Consider the following 25661-nt stretch of genomic DNA (forward strand, 5'->3'; position numbering starts at 1 on the left):
CATGGGGCACTTACCAGCCTTCATGTTATCACTGCTGAATAGTAATTATAAAGCCAAACGGTCTCTGAAACCAGATGCAAATGCACATCACAAAGGGAAATTCTAGAGAAGGGAAAACATTGAAATGGCACATCAGAATGGATGATGCCTTCGTAGAAATTTTATGACATTTTCTGAGGGAGGCACTGGGTCTGGTTCCTCTTTGTGTCTCCTGGCATCTGGCATAGAACCTGACACGGGTAGTCACTCGGTAAGCGTTGGTGGAGTGAATACACAAACTAACTTTGTTTCTATTGTAAAATAGACGCAACATAAAACTTCCCGTCTTAACTACTGTGAAATGCCCAGTTCGGTGGCCTTAAGCACATTCTCATGGGTGTGTAACCATCACCACCGTCCACCTCCAGAACTCTTACAAAACTGGAACTCTGTCCTCGGTAAACACCAACTCCCCATTCCCCCTCCTGCAGCCCCTGGCGACCGCCGTTCTCCTTTCTGTCTGCATGAATTTGACCACTCCAGGGACCCCACGCACGTGGAATCTCACGCACTTGTCCCCTAGCGACAGGCCTGTTTCACGTACACCCTGAGCTCGTCTGTGTTGCGGCATGTGTCACAGCCTCCTTCCTTTTAAAGCCAAACGGTATTCCCAAACTAATTTATTAATTAATCTTTTAAGTCCAGAGTCTGTGGGGGCCCCCGAGGCCTGGCGTCCCCGACAGGGAGTGTGAGTGACGGTGGGAGCCGGGGCGAGGGCCGAGTGTGGCTCTCGCGGTCCAGCCCTTTGCGGCAAGAATCAAGTCGTGCTCCACGCTGCCTGTGCGTTAGCAGCAGCGCCTCTGCCTCGCGAGGGCGGACTTCAGTGTAAAATGCTCAGAGCTGGGTTCCAGAATGTTTGTGCAGGTTCCTTGTTTGGTTTCAGATACGCTGTTGATTCCCACCTGCTGAATCCCGCATCCAAGCCCAGGGGTGCAAAGCAGTGTAGACACGGAGGGAAAACCCGGCAGTCCCCTGAGGACCCCTCAGTGCAGGTTCTGACTTCCTCATTAGCCCCGACCCGTCCCCACACTTAGGAGAGACGAAATGATTGCTGATGTAAAGAATAGTCATTTTCCACTAGAATCTGAAGGCTTGTTTATTTTTATTCATTCATTCACTCGTCTCTTTGCTGTGGGGCTCACATCTGTTATTTCCACTTGAACAAGCTGGAAGGTGACTGGCAGGGGAAGGGAACGCCAGTGACTAACTCTCATCTCATCCTCCCAATCCCGTCTTTATCTCTGCACGAGAAGTCCCGACCTGGCTAACTGGAAATACGTCCTTAGTGACTGATGCTTACCTGAGCAAACGCCTGTTTGGAGATGCCATGTGAGGGGGCTCTGCCTAAGAATGACACGAAGCAAAATAGGAACAGTTACAAATTCTGAGAAAGAATCAAACAGACTGCAAGATGGAGCAGAAACCTCTTCCCAGGGATTCCCGCTGTCTCCACACACAGCAACAATAGGATCTGACCCACCAGCACCTCCTCAAAAACACCCTTTCGAAAGTGGCAGTAATGAGATCAAACCAACTAGAAAGGGTGAGAAATGACAGAGCTTCTATCCGGGTGTTTCTGTGGTGCCTTTAGACCCTATTAAAAAATGCTGCAGATGTAGAAATCCGATAGTCACAGGAGTCTGTGGTCTTCTATGCCCTTTACTGGGTTTTGCAAGGACAGCCCAGAACCCCAGGGCTGTCCTCACTAAAGTGACCTCGAATCTGTCGGATCCCATCTCTGTGGCCACATTCCTAGTCCCCTACTTCAAACATCCTTTAAGAACACCAGACCTATTTTTTACATAAAATAATACCATTATGAGTCAAGATCAGAGAGAATAAATATATTCCTCTTCAGAGGTGAGTACATGTAAACCCCATATATTATTCCATTTTAATATGGAATGAACAAGAAACTAAAAATTACTGGAAAGGGAGATTTTGCTTTCATCTTCAGTTTCTGTAATTTAACTTAAAGTCAGAAAACTGGATGCTGTCCCGTTTTCTGGGGCTCCGCATCTCTGCCTATGCGTCAGAGTGAACACCAGAGGGCAGCCCTGGCTCTGTGCATGCTCCTCGTTCATAAATCCGATTTTTTTTTCCCCTTTGAAATGACTACATAGTCGAATGTAGAACACGGGAGGATAAATCAGGACACGCTATGCCCTGCTATTTGATCTTCTTTCTAGGACTCCCTCAGCTAACCCCGCCGATGCCAGGATCCCCCGATTCCTCTCCCTCCCTTGCAAAAGGACCTTGTTAAAGGCAAAAGCCTTTTTCTCTAATGTGTAAGGTATACTGTCTAATAATAGGTGTTAATTCCACGGTGTTATCTCAGTTCAGCTTAGTAAAAGGCATTAGAATTTGAAACTTTGCTCATGAACAGACAAGTTAAATCAATTGAAAATGAACCTGAAGAGGGTGGTCTGAAGACGGTGCTGAGTGGATGATGCTCCTCTCACCGCGAGGGTCCTGCCATGAGACGTCAGCCTCCCCGATCAGAGATTCCAACAGCAAAATCTCTAACCTCATTTGTACGGGGTCTTATTCACACAAACTGTAGATTCTATTAATGTTAACATATAATGATTTGAGCTATCAGTTCACAAACTATTACAAGCAATGAAAATCCAAAGCAACAAGATAACCTGTTAAGGTCCCAGGTAGAAGGTGGCTAAGCTGCATTTTCTTTATGACACTTCTCCATATGTAAAAGCATCCTATGCAAAATTATACACACACACACACACGCACACACGCACACATTGAATAAGCACTATGATACAGAAATAGTCTACTTTACAATGCTAAGCTCATTTACACAGAACTTAGAAATGTAAAGTCAGGTAGCACAGATTTCTCATTAATGAAGAATGAGAATCAGAAGGTATAAAAAAATCATATCAATCAGCTGTGATCCACGTGTTATCCAGTTTCTGCACATAGTAGGTGTTCAATAAATGTTGCAGCGTGAACAAATGAAAGCATACCAGAGCCCTTCTTATCTACAAGATGACTTTGGGCAGTTGAACTCTCCACAATGTAGCCCACAACTTAGAATTAAACAAGTCTCCTGTGAGTCCAGGAAGGTCCCAGACAGCAGGTGTGTGTTTGCCGCCCAGCCTGCCCCGGAACCCTCTGACAAAGCTGTGGAGGGCTGAGGACGAGAGGGGGCTTCAGGGCACCAGAAGTGTTCGGGAATCTCAAGAAGCAAACAAGGGCTATGACATGGAGTGGGCAAGCAGCAGCTGACTTGGGCATCCGTATTTACAATGATATTCATCACGATGTCCATGTCCCTCTCTCAGAAGTCACCATGGACCTCAGGCTGTAAAATTCCTTTACCTCTTCCCAGTCTCTCCCTATTTTATTTAGTTTCAGCATAGCACACTGTTACACAAATATTTGCTTTTAAAATCCTCCCTTTCCTGGCTCCCATTGTCCTCTTGTTCTTTCCCCTCCGATGTGCTCTCCCCCTCTGCTCTCAGCCTCACCTGCAGGCATTTCCAGGACTCTTCCTTTATCCCCTACTCATATTCTTTACTATGTCCATGGATCATTGACTCTATTCCCATAATTTAACTGTCATCTGAAGTTGAGGAGTCCAATTTTTCTCTCGCTAACTCTGGCAGTCTTAGAGAACTGATCAGTCCTGTATTTGCACCTTCCTGCCAGCCGTGTCCCGACCACGACCCCACCAGAACTTCACAGTCAACACTCCCAGAACCAAATTCTTTCTTGCCTCCCCGTTCTCTTCCTATTTCCCAGCTTGGCTAATGATCTAACAGAACTTTTGTCCTCTGACTTAGTGTTACCTGTGGTTCCTCTCCTCCCTCTCCACCGCTGTCTTGCTGGTTACCAAATCATGTATCCATTTATACCACAAATATATGTAGGGCACTGCTCTGCACCGAGAACCGAGCCAGATCCCAAGATGCATGGACCACAAGGAGCTGAATTATGCCGTGTGACAAATAAGCCCAAACCTCAGTGATTCCCACCGATAGTTGGTTTTGTTTTTCTTTCATGTTTGTGCCCATTGTGGGTTGGTGGTGGCTCTGCTCTGTGGCTCCGTGGTACCTTCACTCCAGGAAGGGCCCAAGCAGGTTTTATGAAAGAGGGAAAGAAATCCCCAGAGGGTCTGAAGTAGCATCAAATGCTCCAGCACAACCCATTGGGTGAATTTGTCACGTGGCTTCACTCAACTACAAAGGAACCTGGAAGTACAATTCAAATATGCACCCAGAAGTTCTAGGGAGGGCAGAAAATGCCACAGGTTGTCACCCTTCTGTGCAATGTGGCAAAGGACACGGCAGTCGTATGTGCAGCATGGCACAGGAGCACTGGCTGGGGGCTGCTCCGATGTGGGGCCAGAGATGGCTTCTCTGGACACATTTGTAGCCCTGGCTTGCGGGAGGAGAGGAATTGTAGCTGAAGAATCAGGGGCAGGAAGGCGTATTTTGATGAGAGGAAATCTGCAAAGTGACGTTGTGTCATGGGGATTCTCTCTGTGCAACTTCTTAATCCTCTGCTTTCCTTTCACTCCAACTGCCATTGCCTCGGTTCCGGTCCTCACCTGGGGATCCAAAACTGAGAAACTTTCCACTGCCAGGCTCAATGTCCAATCCATTGTCCACATCCCTGTCACAAGAATTCTTTATGGCTCTGAATCTGAGTATGTTATTCTGTTGTGCGAATTTCTTGGATGACTTCTCACTGTTTACCTAAAAACATTCAAAATTCTCAATATGACCTATGTAGGTTCCACAGTCCAGCTCTAACCCTGTCCAGTTTCATAGTCTACTAACCTTCTTCCATCCAGTATCTCAGCCACCGTGACACGCGTGTGTGTGCATATGCATGTGTGTGCCTGTGTGCATGTGTGTTTTTTTGCATAGTATTCAAAGATGGTATACATTTATTCCACTATTTTTGAGGACTGACTATATTCTAGCCACTATGCACTAAATGCTTTATACCTCTGGTTTTCAAACTTGCTTTACTATGACCCACAATAGGAGATATATGTTGTAATCACAATCCAGTGCACACACAATAGCTATGTAAGCAAAACCTACTACATACACATGATGCTCTCTGATATTTTCTGCTCTGTGGATTTTTTTTTCTGTTCTATTTTAATTAACTTTTTAAAATGATTGTCATGTTCCTCTAACTTGCTTCTAGGAGCCACATTTCAAAAAATACTGCTTCTCATCAGTTAGTTCTGATGACTACCTTATGCAGGAGGTGCTGTTACAGTTACCTGCATTTTACTGGTACTGAAGTGGAGACTGCACAGTCTGGCCAGACTCATGCAGCTCAGCAAGGGGAAGGAGGGGTCTGCACAGAGTCCAAGCCCTTCACCCGGCTGGCCCACCGCCTTCCCTGGGGAGCCGGCCCCATCCCACCTCAGTGGTCCTCATCATCAATTTTCAACCTCACTTTGTCATACCCATAATCTCTTGCATTGTCATTAGACATGGGCACGGTTTGGCCTCCATAGTGGCCTATCGGTTTCCTAAGTGCAGGAACCATGCTTAGTGGCTGTGGGGCCTTCACAAAACCTGGTGTTAGGGTGAAATAGTGGCTGGTCAGCAAATGTTGTGTTGAGTTAAATTTTACAGATCATGACCGTGAGTCATCCAAAAGAGGTTAAGTTGTATAATGAAGCTGCTGCTTAATAAGGCAAGAAAGTGTGTTATATACTTGGGGATGCTTTGTGTCCCAGAAGGATTTAGATCACATGTCTGTGCTTTTAAATCACTGGCAGGGAAATCACTTTCCATAATTCTATCTAAATGACCTAAAGGTGGATCTCCTTTTTTTTTTAATAATGGCAAATCTGAAAATTATAGAGATACCACAGGTTGGCTTAAAATAGACAATCATGTTCCATTTACACACATGTAATAATCATGTTCATGAGATCTTTGTCCAATCCTTCTGCGTGGGAGGCCTGCGCTCAGCTCTCTACGCCCTTGTGATCAACCAAACTTTCTCCAGCCCTCGGCATCTTGTCGTGGAATCCTACGGCTGGAAGAAGCCTAGAAAAGTTTCTCTGAGGCAGGGCTACATCTAGGCATCCCAGATGTATGAAAATCTATTCTGGTCTTATAAAAATTCTCGGGAAGTATATTCTTAAAACTTCCTTGCAAATACCTTTGCATTTCATGGCCAATTTTAATGGAATGTGGTTCTAAAACTTCTTTCAATTTTTCGTGCTTATGTTTACATCTATTTATTAGACTTCTATTCTCTGAGAGAGTAGATTGGAAGTCTATGTTATCTTTTATAAGCTCTTCCTTAAAAATGGTCTTCTTTCCCTTTTAACCTATCCCTGGTGAACTAGCCAATAACTGTTCAATCTTTCTGTGGGATCTGTACTTTAGTTTTCTTTCCTTACTGGCAGATAGATTAGGTAGGCAATCCTGTGAGACTGGGCAGTGCAGTGGCACGATCACAGCTCACTATAACCTGGAACTGCCCAGCTTGAGCAAGCCTCCTGCCTCAGCCTCCGAGCAGCTGGGACTACAGGCGCATGGCACCAGACCCTGCTGATTTTGTTTTTTCTTTTTGGTAGAGACAGAGTCTCACCATGTTGCCCAGGCTGGTCTCCAACTCCTAGCCTCTAACGATCCTCACACCTGGCCTTCCAAAGTGCTGGGATTAGAGGCATGAGCCACTGCACGGTAAAAATAAATAAATAAAATAAAGACACCTTCAGAGTACAGGTCATCTGCATTTTGACCAATTATAGCAACTGAATAGCCTCACATGATGCCCAGTGAACTAGTCACCATTTTCAACATGGAAAGACATTCAATTTCTGCAATGGGTCAAAATGCAGATGACCTGTACTCTCAGGGTAGGGGAAAGCTTGGCCCAATCTTGTCATTTATAGAGCAAAGGAAAACAGAAGCACATATTCCAGTGGAGTTTTTGTACGGAAACAGCCCTAGAAATTTCTCTTGAGGCCCGGTCTCACAAGATTACCTGCCTAACTTGGCAGATAAACTGCCCGTGTGCGTTCCGGCTTTAAGACGGCGTTCATTCAGACCCGACAGCCCAGTGTGCACATCCCTGAAGGCACTTCTCACCGCTGCCTACAGCTTTCTGAGTATCCACAGATTCTAATGCCTTTTTTGAAAAAAATAAACAGACTTTATTTTTTTAGAGTAGTTTTAGGTTCACAGTAAAATTGAGCAGAAGGTACAGAGATATCCCAAATACCCGCTGGGCCCACTGTTATCAACATCCCCCACCAGAGGGTACGTTTGTTACAATTCATGAACCTGCGTTGACACATCACAATTGCCCAGCGTCCACCATTTACATTAGGGTCACTCTTGGTGCTGTACATTCTTTGGATGTGGACAAATGTATCATGACATGGCTCCGCCACTATAGTATCATACAGAACAGTTTCACCTCCCTGAGGTTCTGTGCTCCCCCTTCCCCTCCCTCCTAACCTCTGACCTTTTCACTCTACCCATAGTTTTGCTAAAATGCCTTTTTGATTAATTACCTTATGGAGCCTTTGAAAGACTCTTCTCTTTTTGACCTGGCCTGGCACAGACATGTTGTACTATTTAAAGAAATAAATTGGCTTTAAATCATTTTTTAACTGAGACTAATGGAAATAGCTGTTTTTCCAACACTATGTATTATGTATGTAGTATTTTTATTACTAAGAATAGTCTTGCTCACTAATTTCCTTCTTACATGTGAGAACCTATGTGATGCTAAACTAGTTCTTTTGTGCAGAATTTATTGAATAGGTGATAGCAATCAAGTTAAATTAATAATGCACTTTTGACACCCAGGTCATTTGCACGGCAGGTGGTGTGACGTGGAGAAGGGGTGAGGCGCAACGTAGCAAAGGAAGGTTATATTGTGTTGGAAAGAGGATATTGTAATACCTGCCTGAAGTCTAACTGGACGGAGCCTCTGATTCTAAACAGTAGCACCAAGAAACTAGTTTCTTCCATGCCTTTTCTGGATAGCAACTTTAACATACTTGCAAAACATTATAATAATAATTTTCTAGGGCCAAAAAATCAAATATTTTACATTTGAAAAGCTTTTTTTTTTTTTTTACAAGAGAAAAGCATATAAATGTTACTAGTTTTACACATACATGGGGATCATCACAAGAGAATGTTCTTGGAAGAAGTAGCCAAAGCAAGATCCTTCTTGAAGCTCTGACTCAGGGGGATGGGCGGGACATGGGCAATATATATAACCTGAACTTTTGTACCCCCATAATAAGCTGAAATAAATTAAAAAAAGATGAAAAGCTTTTTAAAAAGTAGTCCATAGTCATATGTGTAACAGCAGCTACAGTAATCTCAGTAAAGCTCAGAAGAAACCACCAAAATTGACTGGGACAAAGCCAATAGCTCTAATATGTCACTCTTCTTACTAACTCGGCCTCTCCAACCTATGCCTATAGGAAGATCTCTGTGCCATAACAGTAGCTTCTCTTAGAGATGGAAATCATGAAATAAAATGAAATTGGATCAAAATGCATTATACATAGGAATTTTAAAAATCTTACATTGATCCAGCAAACTTCCTATTCTTAATGGAATCCAGGCCGTTCTCTGCTACTAACCAGAAAGGGATTTTATGTATTCTGAAAGTGTCATTACGCTATAATTAAAAGAGCTATCTGTTTTGTTTATTCTGCTTTGGGGGAGGATTTTTTTTATCATGGCTGTGAACATGTGATCTATAAAATCATAGCACTCAAGTTTTTAAAAAACTGCATGTTGGTAATTAGATATCAGAGCTTTTTAAAACACCATATTTCTTTGATAGAATTAGTTCTTCATTAAAAAGTTAATTGAAAATTTTAAAAGTAGAATTCTTTTTGCATCAGACAGGCTGAATCATTTGGTCTGAGCAGCCTGAGACTTCGTAGTCATTGCTCATTATTTTCTATTGTATTTAGATCATTTCTAGGTCATTATTAAACTCAGCTAATACAACAAGAATTTTTTCAGTCCTTTCTGCTCACTGGCTAGTGGGACCTGCTTGGGCAACGCTCAAACTAGGATCACTGGGGAGTTCAGTAGAGGGAGGGGTGAGGCACGTCCCCTCTTAGCCAGCCTGACCCCAGGGAGACAGTAAGCACCTGCAAGACCATGACCCACAGTGGAGTAACGGCAAGGGCCATAAAAGAGAATAAACGAAAAGCGTATATGGCCCCTGATGGAGGGTCTCCAGAAGGCTCTCCAGGGCTTTGCAAGTTCAGCTATTGAGCTAAATAAGGTGAGGGATTTGGAAATGAATTCAACAATCACTGGGTAAACATCTAGTTTTATAGAAACTATCAAAGAGCATTTGAAGTAGCTCATCACAGCTAATTGTATCTTATCTGCTGGTAAAAAGTATCTTAAATATAAAAGGGAAAAAAAGACATCAATGCCACAAGGCAAAAATAATTGTGGGATGAGGTAGGTCTGGAAGACACTGCGCCAGCCTTTTCAGGGTTGACATTGAAGCATGAGGGAAGACCGCCTTTCCAGCGAGCCTCATGCTGTCGTGGCCAGCACACTGCTGACTTCCTTGGAAACCCATGAGCCCATCCAGCAGACCTGAAGCAACAGCATACATTTCAAAGGCAGAACACTTGAAATGTGAGCGGTCTGGCTTGACGTCACAAGATTTATGCCACTATCTGCATTTTCCACTCTGGATACAGTTTTAGGAAGGCAAACATGTCAGAAGTCTTGTAAAACCTTGCTTATTATAAATATTTCTAAAATCAAATATATGAAGTTTCCATTTATTTTCCCAGGCACTTTGCAAATATTAATCCATGTCCTCATTTATGACAGGGATAGTTTTAGAAAGAGAATATAAATGATTTTATTTCTAGACTTGCATAGAAGTTGGTCAGTCTTACTGTGCCTCATTTTTAATTAATCTTCTGTTTGCCAGGCCGTCTTGTTCCTTGTGGGCAGGAACTTATCTTATAATTGACACACTGGAACTGAGCTCAACACATGACTGTGAATTCAAACTCAGCAATATTTATGAGCTCTTACTATTACTAGGCATGGAGCTAAGAGCTTTTGCATAGATTTTCTTTTCCTGGCCCAAAGGAGAGAACTGTTTGCAGTCTAGCAAGTTAAGGTGGCCAACCCCTGGAGTCCTGTAACTCTCACCCTCACCCCTCACCCCGGACCTCTGTACTTCCAATACTGGTGTTCAAGTGACCACTCAGCCACCTCCCACAGTAAAAACTGTGAACATTCCATTTGTAAGTACAGCATTTGTGATAGTTCATTAGATAAGATATATGCATATTTTATATTTTTCAAGTGTGTGTCCTCAGACAGAAGATCAAAGTCTTCCCCTAAGAATGTTCTAGGAGCCCTTCTTTCTCGCCTACCACCTTCTCTGATGGACCAAGAAAGAAGTAACTTGGCTGCCACTTAGAGCCAGCTCAACTGAAAAGTGATTAATTAACGACACGTTAGGTTAACTCTGGATTCTGATAGAGTGGCTATACTCAAACACTTTTTAGATGAGAAAGAGCAGACTTTTTTCTCACATGGCACGCAGGAACTTAGGTCGAGGCAGAGCCGTTTGCAATCCCACTCCAGAGCGTTCAACTGCTTCATCAAGCTGGACAGACTAAAATAAGCAGAATTAAAAATAAGCCGTGGGACAGAGTCCCCGGCAAGCGTGAAGCACGCTCAGGTCCACGCCTGGCCCTGGAGCTGTGGGAAGGTTGCCTGTTTCTGTTTCCGCAGGTCATGAGCTAACTCCTCGGTCTTTTGTTAAAACAAATGTTTAGCCCAGTTATAGCAATCCACTCAAAATTGACTCACCCTGTAGGCATAATGAAATTTAGGATGACTAATATCTATGTCAACTCTGAGGAAGAGGAGACTAGAGAGCTGAAAATCGACCTGAAGAAAATTAAGTATCTATATACTTAAATATTTAAATATTGAGGAAAGTGTCTTTCTTGCCTCCCCATAAACTTCTCCTTGTGCCGTATTTGGTTCTTCATTCCCTAAGAACCTCCACTGTGAGTTTGCCTTTCTCTGTGCTGCAATGTTCTAGCCTGTTGCCCTTCATGGTGAACCCTGCTCTGCCCCCCCCTTTTTTTTTTAATGATGCAAAGTCTTTGCATATTAACCCAAATGAAGCATCAGGAGAGAGATCTGGAAATACAAATGATCCCTTCTCATCAAACGTTCCCACGGTATTTGGAAGAGACTGCCCCATGATGAAATGCAGGTAGAAGTTAGCAAAGCAGCTTGTGCACTATTGGACTGTTGTGTTGGAAAACCTGGTATCTACAATAAAAAGAAAATTAATGAAATGTAAATATAGTCACTGCTATTACAACTCACTGAAATATGGAGGAAAATGTTTCATAAGGAAACAATATTCATCATCCCTTCTTTTCAGAACAAGCATTTTTGGTTGAGCATTAAGGAGGATTTAATCAAATAGATTTACTTCACTACCCTGTATGAGCTTCTGATTATCATTTTTTTCACATTTTGCTCTTTTTTTCACCCTTTCCTGCTACTTCCTCTTAAAATGGCTACCAATGGTTGAATTATCACCATCTACCGCTAAGGGAGTCTGTTTACAACAAACACTGTACAATTTGCACTGCCTCCCTCTATTGGAGGCGTCTCATGCCTGCGGGCCTCCTTCTTTAGACATCCAGTCCTGCTCCCTCCCCTACGGTCCACCTGTGAGCATTCTCACCCCACCTAACTCCGGAGGTGGCAGCCAGTCCAGCACAGCCTTCTCTTCTGCTGTGAGCAGAGTAAGACTCCGTCACTGCAGTGACCCTTTCACCTTCTCGGATGTGACTCACTTACCAAGCTGTATGACCCCGACTCCTGCAGACCCCAAGTTCTCCAGGTGCTTCTCTTGGAGTTCATAGCTCTGTCCTGCCCACAGGTGGGAATGCACACAGACATCCCAGAAAATCCTTATGCCTGACTCAGCCTCTTTTGGAGCCCAGAAATGGTTGATTGGCAGGACATGAGAGCCAGTAAGTCCTGCGTAGGTGGCCTCACAGCTCTTGTTAGGAAAAAGATACTGGCATCTTTGGGGGTAGTCTCATACTTTATGATCATTGCTAAAACTTCAAGAGAACAGGAAAGGTCACCTTTAATATCCAGTTACATGGATAGTAACTGTATTCCAAAGAAAAGAAAAAAATACACACACACACACACACACACACACACACACACACACAGAGATAGATAGGTATATATTCCAAAGAAAATTGTTTAAATTGTTCAGTTGGAAGCTTTCTGCTTGCCCTTCTTACTGAGACCAGGAAAATGGTGCCTAATTATGACAGTCATCATGGGAATATAGTGTGTCAAAGCATGGCAACAGCAGTGCAAGTGACTTTCCCAAATAGCCAACAGGAACCACCAAACAGCTTGACTCTGTTATTTTGCATCCTAATCTATAGAGAAATGTCATCCCAACTGAAGGAATTTTCCATAAATGTACCTTTTTTTACTTCAGATCTTGGCTAATCTATATAAATGATGAAACAAATATTGTTACATACGAAATCATATTTTTATTGTTGATTTTAGCCATGCTTTACATTGTAGGCAAAAATTAAGTAAAATGTGTATTTTAGAGGTAACATAGGAGCAATTGTACCTCATAGAGAGCATGAGTGTTGAGTTTTAACTCAAAGCTATGTGCTCTACACAGAAAATCCTTGTTTTATAAATATATTCTAATGCTTTGTTGATGCTTAATGTTCAGTGAGAGCAATTGTTATAATTTGCATGTCATTAAGCTTTGTCAAATTAATTTGGCAGCAACATAGCCTTGGAGCATTACACAATACAAGCACTTACAGTCTTGGTATTATCTCTTCGGCTTGCCAGGAAACAAGCCAGATTCCCTCTGAACTTCTGGAGGGACTAGTTTTCCCATAATACTCTGAAGACAGGACACGAGTGTTGTGGGGATGGGGGTGGGGGGGAAGTGGGGTGCAGATGCACCTGAGAACGTACATATGTACATATGCACCAGAGGAAGCTGTGCAAGGGGGTCTCTCCTTACCTGTCTGACACTGTGTTCTATAAGTGAAATATCTGACAATAGGCGATTCTCAGACATTATTTTTTATTGAGGAAGCATGGGATTTTGTGACAATTAAGAGGTATAGTTAAGATTTGAACCTCCTGTTCAATTGCAGAGCTGGTGTTGTAGCTTATGCACCCTACTGAGCGAAATGAGGTTTACTCAACAGCTAGCAAGGGTAAAAGCAAGTCCTTCTTGTGTTTGGTTGCTCATAATTGGCAGCATGGAGTGAGAGGAAGCTGGACTTGGGACCAGGGCACTGAGCTTGAGCCACTGCTTTGCCCTTGTCTGGCATTGTGACTTCAGTGAGTCACTTACTCTGTCTGGACTTCAGTTTCCTCGTCTGTTAAATGGATCCAATACCAGCTCTACCTATTTCACATGGCTTTTTAAGGAAAAATTGTCCCATCACTTTTGTTTCATGTATTTTGAAGCTTTGTTATGAGCCAGATATGTGTCCCCTTGATGAACTGACCCCTGTTATCATTATGAAATTGCCTTCTATATCACTGATGATATTCTTTGCTCTTAAAGCTATTTTGTCTGATATGAATGTAGCCACTCCATATTCTTTTGGTTAGGGTTATCATGGGGTGTCTTTTCTATCCTTTTATTTTTAACCTATTTGTGATTTTATATTTGAAATACACTTCTGGTAGGCAACATAGAGTTGGGTATTGCTTTTATATCATGTCTGACAATCTTTAATTAAGATGTTTAGGCCATTTGCATTGAAAACAATTATTGACATAGTCAAATTTAAATTTATGATAGTGCTATTTGGGTTTTGTTTTTGTTGTCCTGTTTGTTCCCCTTGTTACTCCTTTTCTGCCTCCTTTGGATTAACTAAGTTTTTTTTATAATTCCATTTTATTTATGTTGTTGATTCATTAGCTTTATTTTATAATATAATTTCAGTGGTTTTCTTAAGATTAATAACAAACACTTTCAACTTACTATAGTCTAATTTCAAGTGATATAATACATATTATATATAGTGCAAGAACCTTATAGTAGTATACTTCCGTTTACTTCCCTCCCAAACTTTGTCCTATTATCATACATTTTACTTTTATATATGTTACAAACCCACATTGCATTGTTATTATTGTAAACTATCAATTATATTTTAAAGACATTTAAATAAGAAAAATCATATCTATTTATATATGTAATTACAATTTTTGTTTACTTCTTTGTGTACATTTATATTTATATCTGGTATCATTTTCCTTCTGCCTGAATGACTTTTTTAACATTTCTTCTAGTGTGGGTCTGCTGGTGATTAATTTTTTCAGAGTTTTGTATAAGTTAAAAATTATTTCATTTTCCATTTTCATTTTGAAATATGTTTGTTGAGTATAGTATTCTAGGTTGATTTTTTTCCAGTACTTTGAAGATATTGTTCCACTGTCTTCTTACTTGTATTGGTTTTAAAATAAAATCTGTTGCCATTCTTATCTTTGTTCTCACACACATAACCATATTTTCTCTGGCTGCTTTTAAGATTTTCTCTCTATCACAGGTTTTGAACAATTTGATTATGAGATGCCTTGGTGTCATTTTCTTAATATTCTTGTGGCTGGAGTTCACTGGGATTCTTGGCTGTATGGGTTTATAGTTTTCATCATATTTGGAAATTTTCAGCCACTATTTCTTTAAACATTTTTTTTCTGTCCTGTCTTCCTCCCCTCTTTTAGTGACCCCAACTGCATGTATGTTAGGCTGCTTGATATTTTTCCATAGTTCACTAATGCCCTGTTAATTTTTTAATCTGTTTTCTTTCTGTGTTTCATCTATCAATATGTGTTCAAGTCCACTAATCTTTTTTCCTGAAATATCTATTCTGCTGCTGATCTACTCCATTTTTTTAAAATCTCACACATCATAGTCTCAAGTTTCACCTAAGTCTTTTTATATCATTCATGTGTCTACTTAAGTTCTTGAACATAATACAGCTAATATAATTATAACTGTTCCATTGCCCTGTCTATATAAAATTAATATCTGTATTAATTATGAGTCATATAATCATAGAAATTTTGATTTATTTAATTATTTCTTCTTCATATTTTCCTGTTTATTTATATTCCTGAAATTTTTAATAACAGCTTTACTGAGATGTAATTCATATACCATAAAGTTCATGCTTTAAAAGTGTACAATTCAGTGGCTTATACTGTATTTATAGAGTCATGCAACCCTTACCACTGTTGAATTTTAGATCTTCATCACCCTGGAAAGAAACTCCATGCACATTAGCAGCCATTGCCCATTCTCCCTTTCCCACACCCTGCCACTGACAACCACTAGTCTAATTTATGATGCTGTAGATTTGCCTATTCTGGACATTTCATATAAAAGGAATAATAAATTTGTTGTCTCTCCTGATTGGCTCCTTTCACTTGACATAATATTTTCAAGGTTTATACAAGTTGTGGCATTTATCAGTACTTCATTCTTTTCTATTATTAAATGGTACTCCATTGTATAGATGCAACACGTTTTGTTTATCCATTCATCAGCTGAAAGATACTTGTGTTGTTCATATCTGAAAATTTTTTATTAGATTTCAAACATTGTGAACTTTACCTTTTGGAATACTAGATATTTTAATTCCTATAAATATTCTTGACCTTTGTTCTGGGATACAATTAAGTAAAAATACGATCTTTCTAAATCTTGCTTTTAAGAATCATTAGGCAGGACTAGAGTGGCGTTCAATCTAGGGCTAATTGTTTCCTACCTTCAAGGTAAGACCCTTGTGTACTATACCCAATGGTCCATGAATCTTGATGTTTTGCAGTCTGGCTGGTGGGAGCAGGCACTATTCCCAGCCCTGTGTGAGTGTCAGGCACTGTGATCTCCAGTTACTTCAAGTGGTTCTTTCCCTGGCCTTGGGTAGTTTCCTCACATATAAACACAGATCTGCTCAGCTGAATACTCAGGTGGAACCCTCTTCAAATCTCTGGAGTTCTCTCTGCATGTTGCTCTCCTCTTTCCAGTACTCTTCCCTGTGAACTATGGCTTCCTTCTGGTCTCTCCGTTCTGTCTTCCCAACTCAGAAAGGCTGCTGGGCTCCTCCTGACTCCCCTCCCTTGTCCCATGCCTGGAAACTCTTTCAGAAATGCAACAACCCTGCAATTGTGGGGCTCACTTCATTTGTTTCCCATCTTTCAAAGATCACCGTCATTCATTGCTTGGTGTACAATGCCTTAAAAACCATTGTTTCATATATTTTGTGTGTTCTCAGTTGTTTCAGGTGGGAAAGTAAATCCAGTTCTTGTTATTCCACCTCAGCCAAAGCCAGAAGGACCATGGCCTATAATTTAAAGGGTTAAATTACTTATTGGCAGCCATCAAAGCTGCTGCAGGGAAAACTAAAAACTCTGGGTCCCCTAAACTTACTAATTATATTTCGTATTGCAAAGCCAGCCTTTTAGAGGGAGGTGAGTTGTGACTTTTGTTTGTTATGATAGGTGATGTGTTAATAACAATTCCTTTGGAGAATTCATCTGTGCCATATGCTTCTTTGAATGTGGGAACTTTTGTCTCCTTTCCCAGGTGATCAGCGAATTTGAAGCCTCCCCTGACTCATTTTCCTACAGAATCCCTAACCTGAGTCGGAATCGTCAGTACAGCGTCTGGGTGGTGGCGGTGACATCAGCTGGAAGAGGCAACAGCAGTGAAATCATCACCGTAGAGCCCTTAGCCAAAGGTGCGCAAGGGTAGTAAGGACCTCATTTCCCAATGTAATTCGACCACTTTTAAGTCTCTGTTCTATCTCAAATAAAACTTACATTGCCCTAAAAATTAAGTAAACCAGAACATCACGCTTTAGTGCAAGAGGTTGGGTTACTTTTAGCAGACCCTGAGCTTTTGTCCAATCAGAAAAGGACTCCCCTAGCAGAGAACAGAACTGAGGAAAGTGGCTTCACAAACGAAGTGCCTTTGGGAAAATGAGGAAAAGGAGCTCCCACTTGCTTGGAGTAGGTGAAAGCTACTACGTAGCATTTTCCCAGGATGTTCTGTTTTCATCAGAATCAGGTATCATACTTCTTAAAAAGAAATGTCTATTTTATGATCTATGGAATTTGGGACCTTATGAATATAAGAAAATCATTAGCTATTATCTGTGATAGCATGCTCTAAACAAAGTCTGTAAGGGACCTTGGAAAGTGGGAGTCACCAAAGAATAAGAAGTTCCTAAAAGTGAATGTAATATCTTCACAGTTCAGTGTTAGGCTGGTCCTTAAAAAGTACTTATAGGCACAGAGTATTCTTATTATACTTCTGGTAATTTCCACCATCCAGTGTTTACAGGGCCCCCTAAATTAGCACTCACAGTAAGTCAACTTTCTTACATCACAATCCAGGTCAGCGGGAGTTGCCCCTGATTTTGGAGTACAGAGTATTGGCAATTTATTATTAATACGGCCTCTGAGTGCCCAAGAGAGAAAAATGTACATTCCAAGATTCCAATGTTACCTCCAAGAATTCTTGGTAACATACTAGTTAATGTGATAGCTAAGAAATAGGCAGAATAAAATAGTGAGGGGAAACAGAGAGTGGTGTCACATTCTGAACATAAATACAGATGGAAAATAAGTAAGCTGGGAAGGGAACTGAATTGGTGGAGTTGTTTGGCTGTGGTACTCTTTGGTCGTGATATCCAGACACTCCTAACATTGAGAAAACAGTGATTATCAAAGACAATTCTGGAAGTAAAAACTGCACTGTGGGATGAAAAAGAAACGTCAACAAAAGGTGTAGGATTAGCAATAACATTCTCTCTTCCTTTCCTTTGTGCTCTCAAAAAGTTCCATCTCCAGACATAACAGAAATGGACTGGCAGGTATAGAAAGAAGGCCATGGCGTACTTGGAGGGGAGCGACTGAAAATTGGCTACTTCCATAGGAGCAGGTCTTGTCTGGGGAGATTAAATGTCATTCAGTCATTTAATGTCATTCTGGGTGCCTGTTATATGTCAAGCACTATGCTGCATGTACCAGGGATTTGGTCCAGTGAGCCTGGCTGCTGAAGCGAATATTCCCTAAACCTCAGTGGCTTCACATAATGACTGCCCAACACAGGTCGCTTTGGCCGGGTGGCTCTCCTGGGTGGCCCATTCCACACAGGGGTGCAGGGATCCAGACCTCTCCCACCCTGTGATTTACAGCCCTGGGTTCTCTCATTTCCAGCCACACAGATGGGGGAAAGAGCATGGAGGAGCTCATGGGAGGTTTTTGTGGACCAGGCACGGAAGTGCATCCACTATTCTCACCCACGCGGCATTGTATAAAGTGAAGGCGTGGACCCTACCCATTTTCAAAGCAGGGCTGGGAAATGAAGTCAGTGATGGCCATAAGGAAAAGGAAACAGGTTTGGTGAGCACAGAGATCTCTTCTTAGATGATCTAAACTGACATGTTCACTGCTCACCCTCACGGAGCTTGCAGTTTGGAGGGGAGACTGTCAGTAAACAAGGCATCACGAAAGCACATGTGTAATTGCAAACTGCAGTGCGTGCTGTAAGGGGACCTCACTCACTCAGAGTGTTATTGGGGGGGGGGGATCACCTGGCCCCACGAGGATGAGTAAGTGCAGTGATAGGAACGGGGAAGAAGAAAGCAAGGTCAGAAGGCCTAGCCGGGAAAGAGCTGAGCGTGTGGGGCGTCCAGGACGCTGGCCCTGGCAGGACAGGGGAAGGCAGGCAAGGCCTGGTCACGTAGGGCCTTAGAGACTGTGTTCAGGATTTCAGATCTTCCTGGAAAGGAAACAGGGAGACAGCGTGGGGTTTTGAGCCAACGAGGCACATGATCTTATTTATGTGTGTGTGTGAGTGTGTGTGCAATAAACTTTATTTTCAGAACAGTTTTAGGTTTACAGAAAAATCGTGCACAGTGCAGAGTTGCCATTTGCCTCCCGCCTAGTTTCTGTGATTAAATGGCGCACTTGTTACAGTTAATGGCGAGTGTGTTTTTAAGACCAAACTGATCTCTCTCTCCCGAAGGGACTGCAGAGAGGGAAGGGTGGGGGAAGCAGGGACCAGTGGGGAGGCTGGGTGGCCATCCAGTGACATGGAGACTGGCGGAGGCACAGAGTGAGTTGAAGGACGTGGACGGGCCCAGGCTATGCCGTGGGCACAGGACTGATGAGACTTGGTGGCAGAAATGGAGGAGGCTGGAGAGGGAGACGGCAGGAATGAACCCCTGAATTCTAGGACCCAGTATCATGACGGGGGCTGTCACTCACTGGTGTGGCCAACCGTGGACAACGTGCGTTTGAAGCAGGTGCAAGGAGATGTGCACATTTGGACGTGTTCAACTCGAGGTGCAAGAGCCATCCACTGGGAGGTGTCTGTGCAGGGGACACGTGCTGGCACTCGCAAGACACCAGGCAGGAGGCAGACACACAGAGTGGTTGGCACCTGGACCTCCCGAACAGCTGGGCTGTGGATGCGATGGTCTGAGAGACGGAGGGGAGCCGGGAGGGGAGGGCCCAGGGTCAGCTCCTAGGAGGGACAGGAGGGAGAGCGGGCAGAGGAAAAGGGGTGAGCCCGAGAGGCAGGGACCCAGGAGAGCACGATGCTGGGAACTCGGGACCGATGCTTCCAAAAGGAGGAAGCATCTGAGGGGGTCAGGGGACTGCGCCTGGGAAGACCAAGCAGAACAAGGCAGAAAATTCTCGTGGGTTTGGCCACGGAAGGACCTCGTGGACCTTCCTGAGGGCAGCTCCGGCCGGTGCAGAGGGGCCTGTAGGAGTGAGCCGGGGCCAGGTGAGAACGCGATGGAGGTGAGGAGGCAGGAAGACCCGGCAGAATGCTGGTGACACAGTGCCTAGGAGAAGTGACGAGAGGAGAAGAGGAGGGAGGGCAGGCTCGCACCCGAGGAAAGGTCCTGGTTTTGTGTTTTCCATTAGGGCTGCTGTGAAGGCACGTTTGTGCGGTGATGGGGAGACTCAGTGGAGAGGGAGAAATTGATGACACAGGACAGGAACCGATGATGACAGGACTGTGGCTGCGAGAAGGAGACGTGGGCTCACAGATTAGGTGGTGGGAAACGCGGAGCCCCCAGACATGCCTTCCGTTTCGTTTCCTCCATCAAGCCTTAGGCGATTTGGGGATCGTGGGGGGAGGGTCAGAAGTGTGAGAGGAGGAGGGACAGTAGGGAATTGTCATAGCAGGGAAGTGGAGGCGGGAGGCAGGAGGAGGGAAGGTGCTGAAGAAACAGTGAGCCCAGCAGGGAGGGCTGTGAGTCCAGCTGAGGTTGGGGACCAGAAATGCACAGTGGTCCCCAGCACTCTGTTGCTTCTCCAGAAACACGCTCCACTTCTCATGTTCAAGGGAGGTTCGCTGAGAGTTAGGGCTGAGCTAGGGACCACCTCAGGATGGAGCAGACATTCAGTCTGGCAGCCGCCGCCCAGAGGCCCGGACACCAGCAAACCATTAAGACTGGAAGGGCCAACCCGGAGGGCCGGGTGCCCACAGGCAGAGGAGATCACTACGGGAAGTTGTTGGGAGTTGCAGGCAGAACAGCAGCAGTCTGTCTCTGCTGCCAGACAGCAGGGTCCAAAATGCAGGATTAGGTTGCAGAAGAGGACCGCGGCTTTTATGGAGGGCATGGTAGTGTGCAACCGCCATACCGGTGCTGGAGGAACCCCCTCCTGGGAAGAAGTCTAGGGCAGGGGGAGGCACAGAGAGTGTGGCCATGTGACCGAGAACAGGACCAGAATCTGAGGGAAGTCCAGGTGGCAGGTGGACTAGAGGTTCTCATCAGCATCACCTGGATGCTTGTTACAAGGCAAACTCCCTGAGCCTACCAAAGACCCATTGAATCAATAAGGTCAACACTGGAATTTGAATTTTTAATAAAGATTCCAGGTGATTCTCTTGCCTGCTTTGAGAACCACAGGTCATGGAATTTCCAGCTAGGATCCTTTAAATTTCAACTGCCTCAAATGGGCAGTTAGTTCTAGAAACAGGATGTGTTAGGCTTGAAGACAAAGTAGATCTAGCCTGCACTTTGGAAATTGCTGACGGGAAATCATTCATAAGTCTTGGAATTAGTTTAAGGGGTTATGACCCACATATTAAAGAACTACAGTGGAATAAAACAGAATAAAATCAAATAGACTAAACTAGGGAAAAGGTAGGAAATAATCAGAATGCATCACATAAAGTTTTCATTTGTACAATTTTGTTTTCATTCACACAAACATCCCAATATATGTATACTCTCTGGATTTTGATGTAAAATGTATTTCTTAAAGTGAGTAACTGTTAAAAAGCTTGAAAACCCCTAACTTCTGCTGAATTTCCCTAATCACCCCCATTTTACTGCTGAGAACATTCCCCACCATATAAAGGACAGTCTGAGAAGTTTGAAAAAAGACTACTAAAAGCTACCAATGCCAGAAATCTACTGCTACCTGACCAGGATCTTTTAGTTATTACGAAGTAAGATCAGCAATGTCCAATAATGTGGACCCTACCTCAGAATACGCTGCTTCAATCAGAGGAAGTCGCTTCAAACATGGGTTTCAGTGCAGTATTTATTGCTCAAAACCCCAAATCCAGCTTTTTGGATTTCTAGAATTTCTTCTTTCTCCCGACTCTCGCCACAGTGCTGGGAACCACAGGAGTAGGAACTGGTCTTGTAGGTCTTTTTTTTTTCTTATAAATAAAGTTTTATTGGAACATATTCACATGCATTCCTTTGCATATTCAATTACATATCATCATCTATAGGGGTTTTCATGCCAAGAGAGCAGAAATAGTTGTGACAGAGGCAGTATGGTCCAAAAAGTCTCAAATATTTACTTTGCAGAGAAGATATATCAACTCTCATGGCTAGAACCCAGGGCTACCATGGTATGGCTCCCTGATGTCGCAGAGCGTACAGATCAAGGCCTTCCACCATCTAGCCTTGCTCTTCTGCCCCTTCTGCCATCACCCTCCACCCATAAGTCCTCTGAGAGCCACTGGTTCCTAGATTTTTAGAATTTATGGATCAGTAAAAATATTGTTTTCAATTACAGGGGATGGACATAGGGTAGGTACATTTTAAAAACCAATTGCCCAGCATTTAATTCAGGTCATTGCTGGAAGGACCCTGTACTTCTGCTACCAGTGAGCGGGGCGCTGAATGGCGAGCGGCAGAGAAGGAGGAAGAACTTTCTGGATGCCAAATCTTATGGGAAGATTCATAAAAAAAATTGAGCATACCACGTAAACCAGTTAGCCTAGACTAGATCAAAGATTCCTATGTGTCTAACTGCAGCCCTGTGTTGATTTGTGAAGAATATTTATCAGTCCACAACAAAGAAGGAAGAATAAAGCCAGTAGAATGAATTTCATAAAACTAATGTCACTTGAGGAATTGTCTTTATTTTTTTGATGACATCTTTGCTAGTTTTTAATGTTAAGATTCTTTTTGCTTATAAAACAGTGGTGGTATCAGACGGTCTTGTAGGTCTTAATGACCGCAGTCGGCATTAAGGAGGGCTTCATAATGACTTGGCTCTGGGGATCCCGCCTGGCCTGGGATTCCAGGGCTTCCCTGGGGAGCCTTCTCCACACTTCCCTTTGCCAATGCAAACCCTCAAGCCCAAATTGGTGCAGGGTTCCCAAAACCGGTCCCGTTTTTTAGTGGGTCCAAGATGAGATTAGGGCTGCTTCTACTGCGGTCTCTGTGTTGGTGCATCTCCCCAGGCTGAGGTCGCAGAGGGAGCGCGGGTTTCCTGTGTCCCCAGGCCCTGAAGCTTGTTGGCTAAAATAAAGGAAGGGTGCAGCCTCTGGCTCCTGTTCCCACCCCAGAAAGTAGCATCCCAACCTATGTCCAAGGTCAGGCAGATGGTTTTCCTCTGGAAGACTTGTGTTTGGTGTTTCTGCCAGCTTTTGTGACTCACTCAAGGAGGTAGCACTAGGAACCTGTCACCATTAGCCACTCTGGTCTTTGCGCAGACCCTTCTCTGGGCAGGTTCACCCTGCCTTTCTCCTGTCTGTCTCCTGGGACTTCTGCCACACTGGGGCTGTGCCAGTGCCAGATGCCCCAGCAGGTGTTCCTGCCTGGGCATCTGAGTCACTGTCCCAAGCAAATGTTTGTGCTTTAAGAGAGGCTGTTCTGAAAACATTCATTTTCCTTAATGTGTGTGCTGAAGATCAAGGTGATATAATAAAATGAGGAAAGTACCACAAAATTGACAAATAGAAGTTGTTCCAGTTTTACTTCTTCTTGTCTTTGGGGATTTTATGTTTTGTATTGTCTACTACTCTCTCGGATATTAAAAGTATATTTTAATGTGCAGTTTTGGTGTTGAGACAAATTGTTTCATAAAGTGCTTTGAGAAATATTATAATTGTGCTCATAGAAAACATAGCTTAGAGCTGCTTGGCTTATGAAACCCCAAATATTTAATTTGGACTCCTCATGCTTAGTCAATAGGAGAAAAAAATGCTATAATGGGGATTTTCCATAGTTGTGTGTTCTTACAAAAAAAATCCCTCATAATCCTGGTACCAGAGAATAGCTCTGACGGTTGTGATGCTAATTGGCTTCACTTGCTATTTTGGGGTGTTGCTCTACTTGGGAAGGTCATCTCTGTGTAGACAAGTCTGTGGGATAACTGGGCTTCTGCTCTGTGCGGCCCTTCAGCTCCTGCACGAATCCTGACATTCAGTGGGACGGTGACCACTCCATGGATGAAGGACATTGTCTTGCCTTGTAAAGCTGTCGGGGACCCTTCACCTGCAGTGAAATGGATGAAAGACAGGTAACCAGTAACCCAATGTATGCCTTTAGTGAAACTCTAAAAGATTGCATATGACATACTGGTGTTGGGTCTAGTGGTCTTCTAATTTTGTATTTATTTATATGAGTGAAAGCTCAAGGGAAGCTACCACTTCTTCCGAGATGAAGGTAGCGGAGGAACCTCATCTTTACCACTGAAGGGTGTGATCTAGTGCATCAGTCCTCTATATAAATTCAGAGCCTTTAAATTCATAAGAGAATGCTTACAAGGAAAATAGTCTAACCAAATAAAACAATCATTGTGAAAGTCTGTTGTCCTTATCAGATAAATTGTATAACTGAAATGAATGTACCCAAGATCATGGTGAGATTTAACACCTATCTGTTCTCCTTCAGAGATAAGGAACCAATAACCCCACCTCCAATATTCTGAGAAATAACCTTAAGAAATGGAATACAGTAGGACTTTGCTAATATAAAATCTGGTTCTTCACGCTCCATAGTAATTATTAAACTAATAGGAGCCAAGGTCGCAGGGAGCAAGTGGGTGAGATGCGTTCTGTCTGTGTAACTTTTCAAAGTGCTTCATCTCTATTCCGAGGAAGAAGTTAGGATATAAATAAAGAATTGAAAATTCATTTATGAGCATAGAGATTTGAAATAATGGATTCAGAAGAGTGCCTATTTTCAAACAAAAGCATTAAAAGACATAAACTATTGAAATAATTGTCTCAATCCAGTGACCACTTTTCTCATTGCATTTAAAGTTAATCCAAAGGAACCATGTAAGCCCCAAGGTCAAGCTGGCATCCTGCCTGCGGTGAGAATGACCTCAGGTGACTGGACAGTCTGCCACCACGGCAGTGGGTATGGTGGCCAGAGAATTCTTTCTTTCCTAGGGTCAATTCATCACCCTCCTGAGATAACACCTTTCATTTTTTTAATGACAAAACCATTAAGAACTGTGACTTTAAGTGAATCTATAAGAGATCCTAAGACTGTGTTTTCCATAAATGACTTGGTCAAACTGGCATTTCCGCCCATGGACGGAATTCCCAGGATTACCCAAAAGAGGAAGTTGCCAGTGTCCACAGAGTGGAGGAAAGAGAGACCCATCCAGGGTGTGACTATCCCTGGCACGTGTAAGGGGCCACCGACTCGAGCCGGCATCCATGCTCTTGATACAGGCTTAGTCTTCAGCATAGCATTTTTTTTTACAATGAAAAAACTCAGCTTCTCAGCTATTGCTGGTTTTTATTGTATAACCATATTCTAATTCTTTCACTATACAAGAGATATTACGCTGCCAAATGTATTATTGCTTCAGGGAGAGTCTTCATGCTTTTCCCCAATCTCAGCTAATCTGGATTGTAACCTCTTTAATCTGTGCCTTTTTCTTCCTGTGAGGTAGTAACGGGACACCCAGTCTGGTAACGATTGATGGGCGGCGGAGCATCTTTAGCAATGGGAGCTTCATCATCCGCACGGTGAAAGCGGAAGACTCCGGCTACTACAGCTGCATCGCCAATAACAACTGGGGGTCTGATGAAATCATTTTAAATTTACAAGTGCAAGGTACAGAACTTGGGAACTCTTTGTAATATCTTTAGCACGTATGCCTTACATGCAAAGAATAAAATTGAACAAGTTTAAAAAAGTGGCCCTTATAAACAGCCAACACTGATTTTCATATTCCAAAAAAAAATTTATTTTGGAAAATATAACTAAACAAACCAAAGTAAATGAAAAGCACTCACAGTCCCAGAGATGA

At 43.0% G+C, this 25661-nt stretch overlaps 1 protein-coding gene across 1 annotated transcript in view; it reads left to right on the top strand.

Annotated features, from left to right (window-relative positions):
- DSCAM (DS cell adhesion molecule) overlaps positions 1-25661 on the top strand; it is a 740578-nt gene that overhangs the window by 659383 nt on the left and 55534 nt on the right. The window contains exons 22-24 of the mRNA XM_069471934.1: positions 16705-16858; positions 23795-23912; positions 25302-25465. Coding sequence (XP_069328035.1) covers positions 16705-16858; positions 23795-23912; positions 25302-25465 — 436 coding nt within the window. The remainder of the gene's footprint in view (positions 1-16704; positions 16859-23794; positions 23913-25301; positions 25466-25661) is intronic.

Source organism: Eulemur rufifrons, chromosome 7, assembly GCF_041146395.1.
Source record: "Eulemur rufifrons isolate Redbay chromosome 7, OSU_ERuf_1, whole genome shotgun sequence".
NCBI classification, from domain to species: domain Eukaryota; kingdom Metazoa; phylum Chordata; class Mammalia; order Primates; family Lemuridae; genus Eulemur; species Eulemur rufifrons.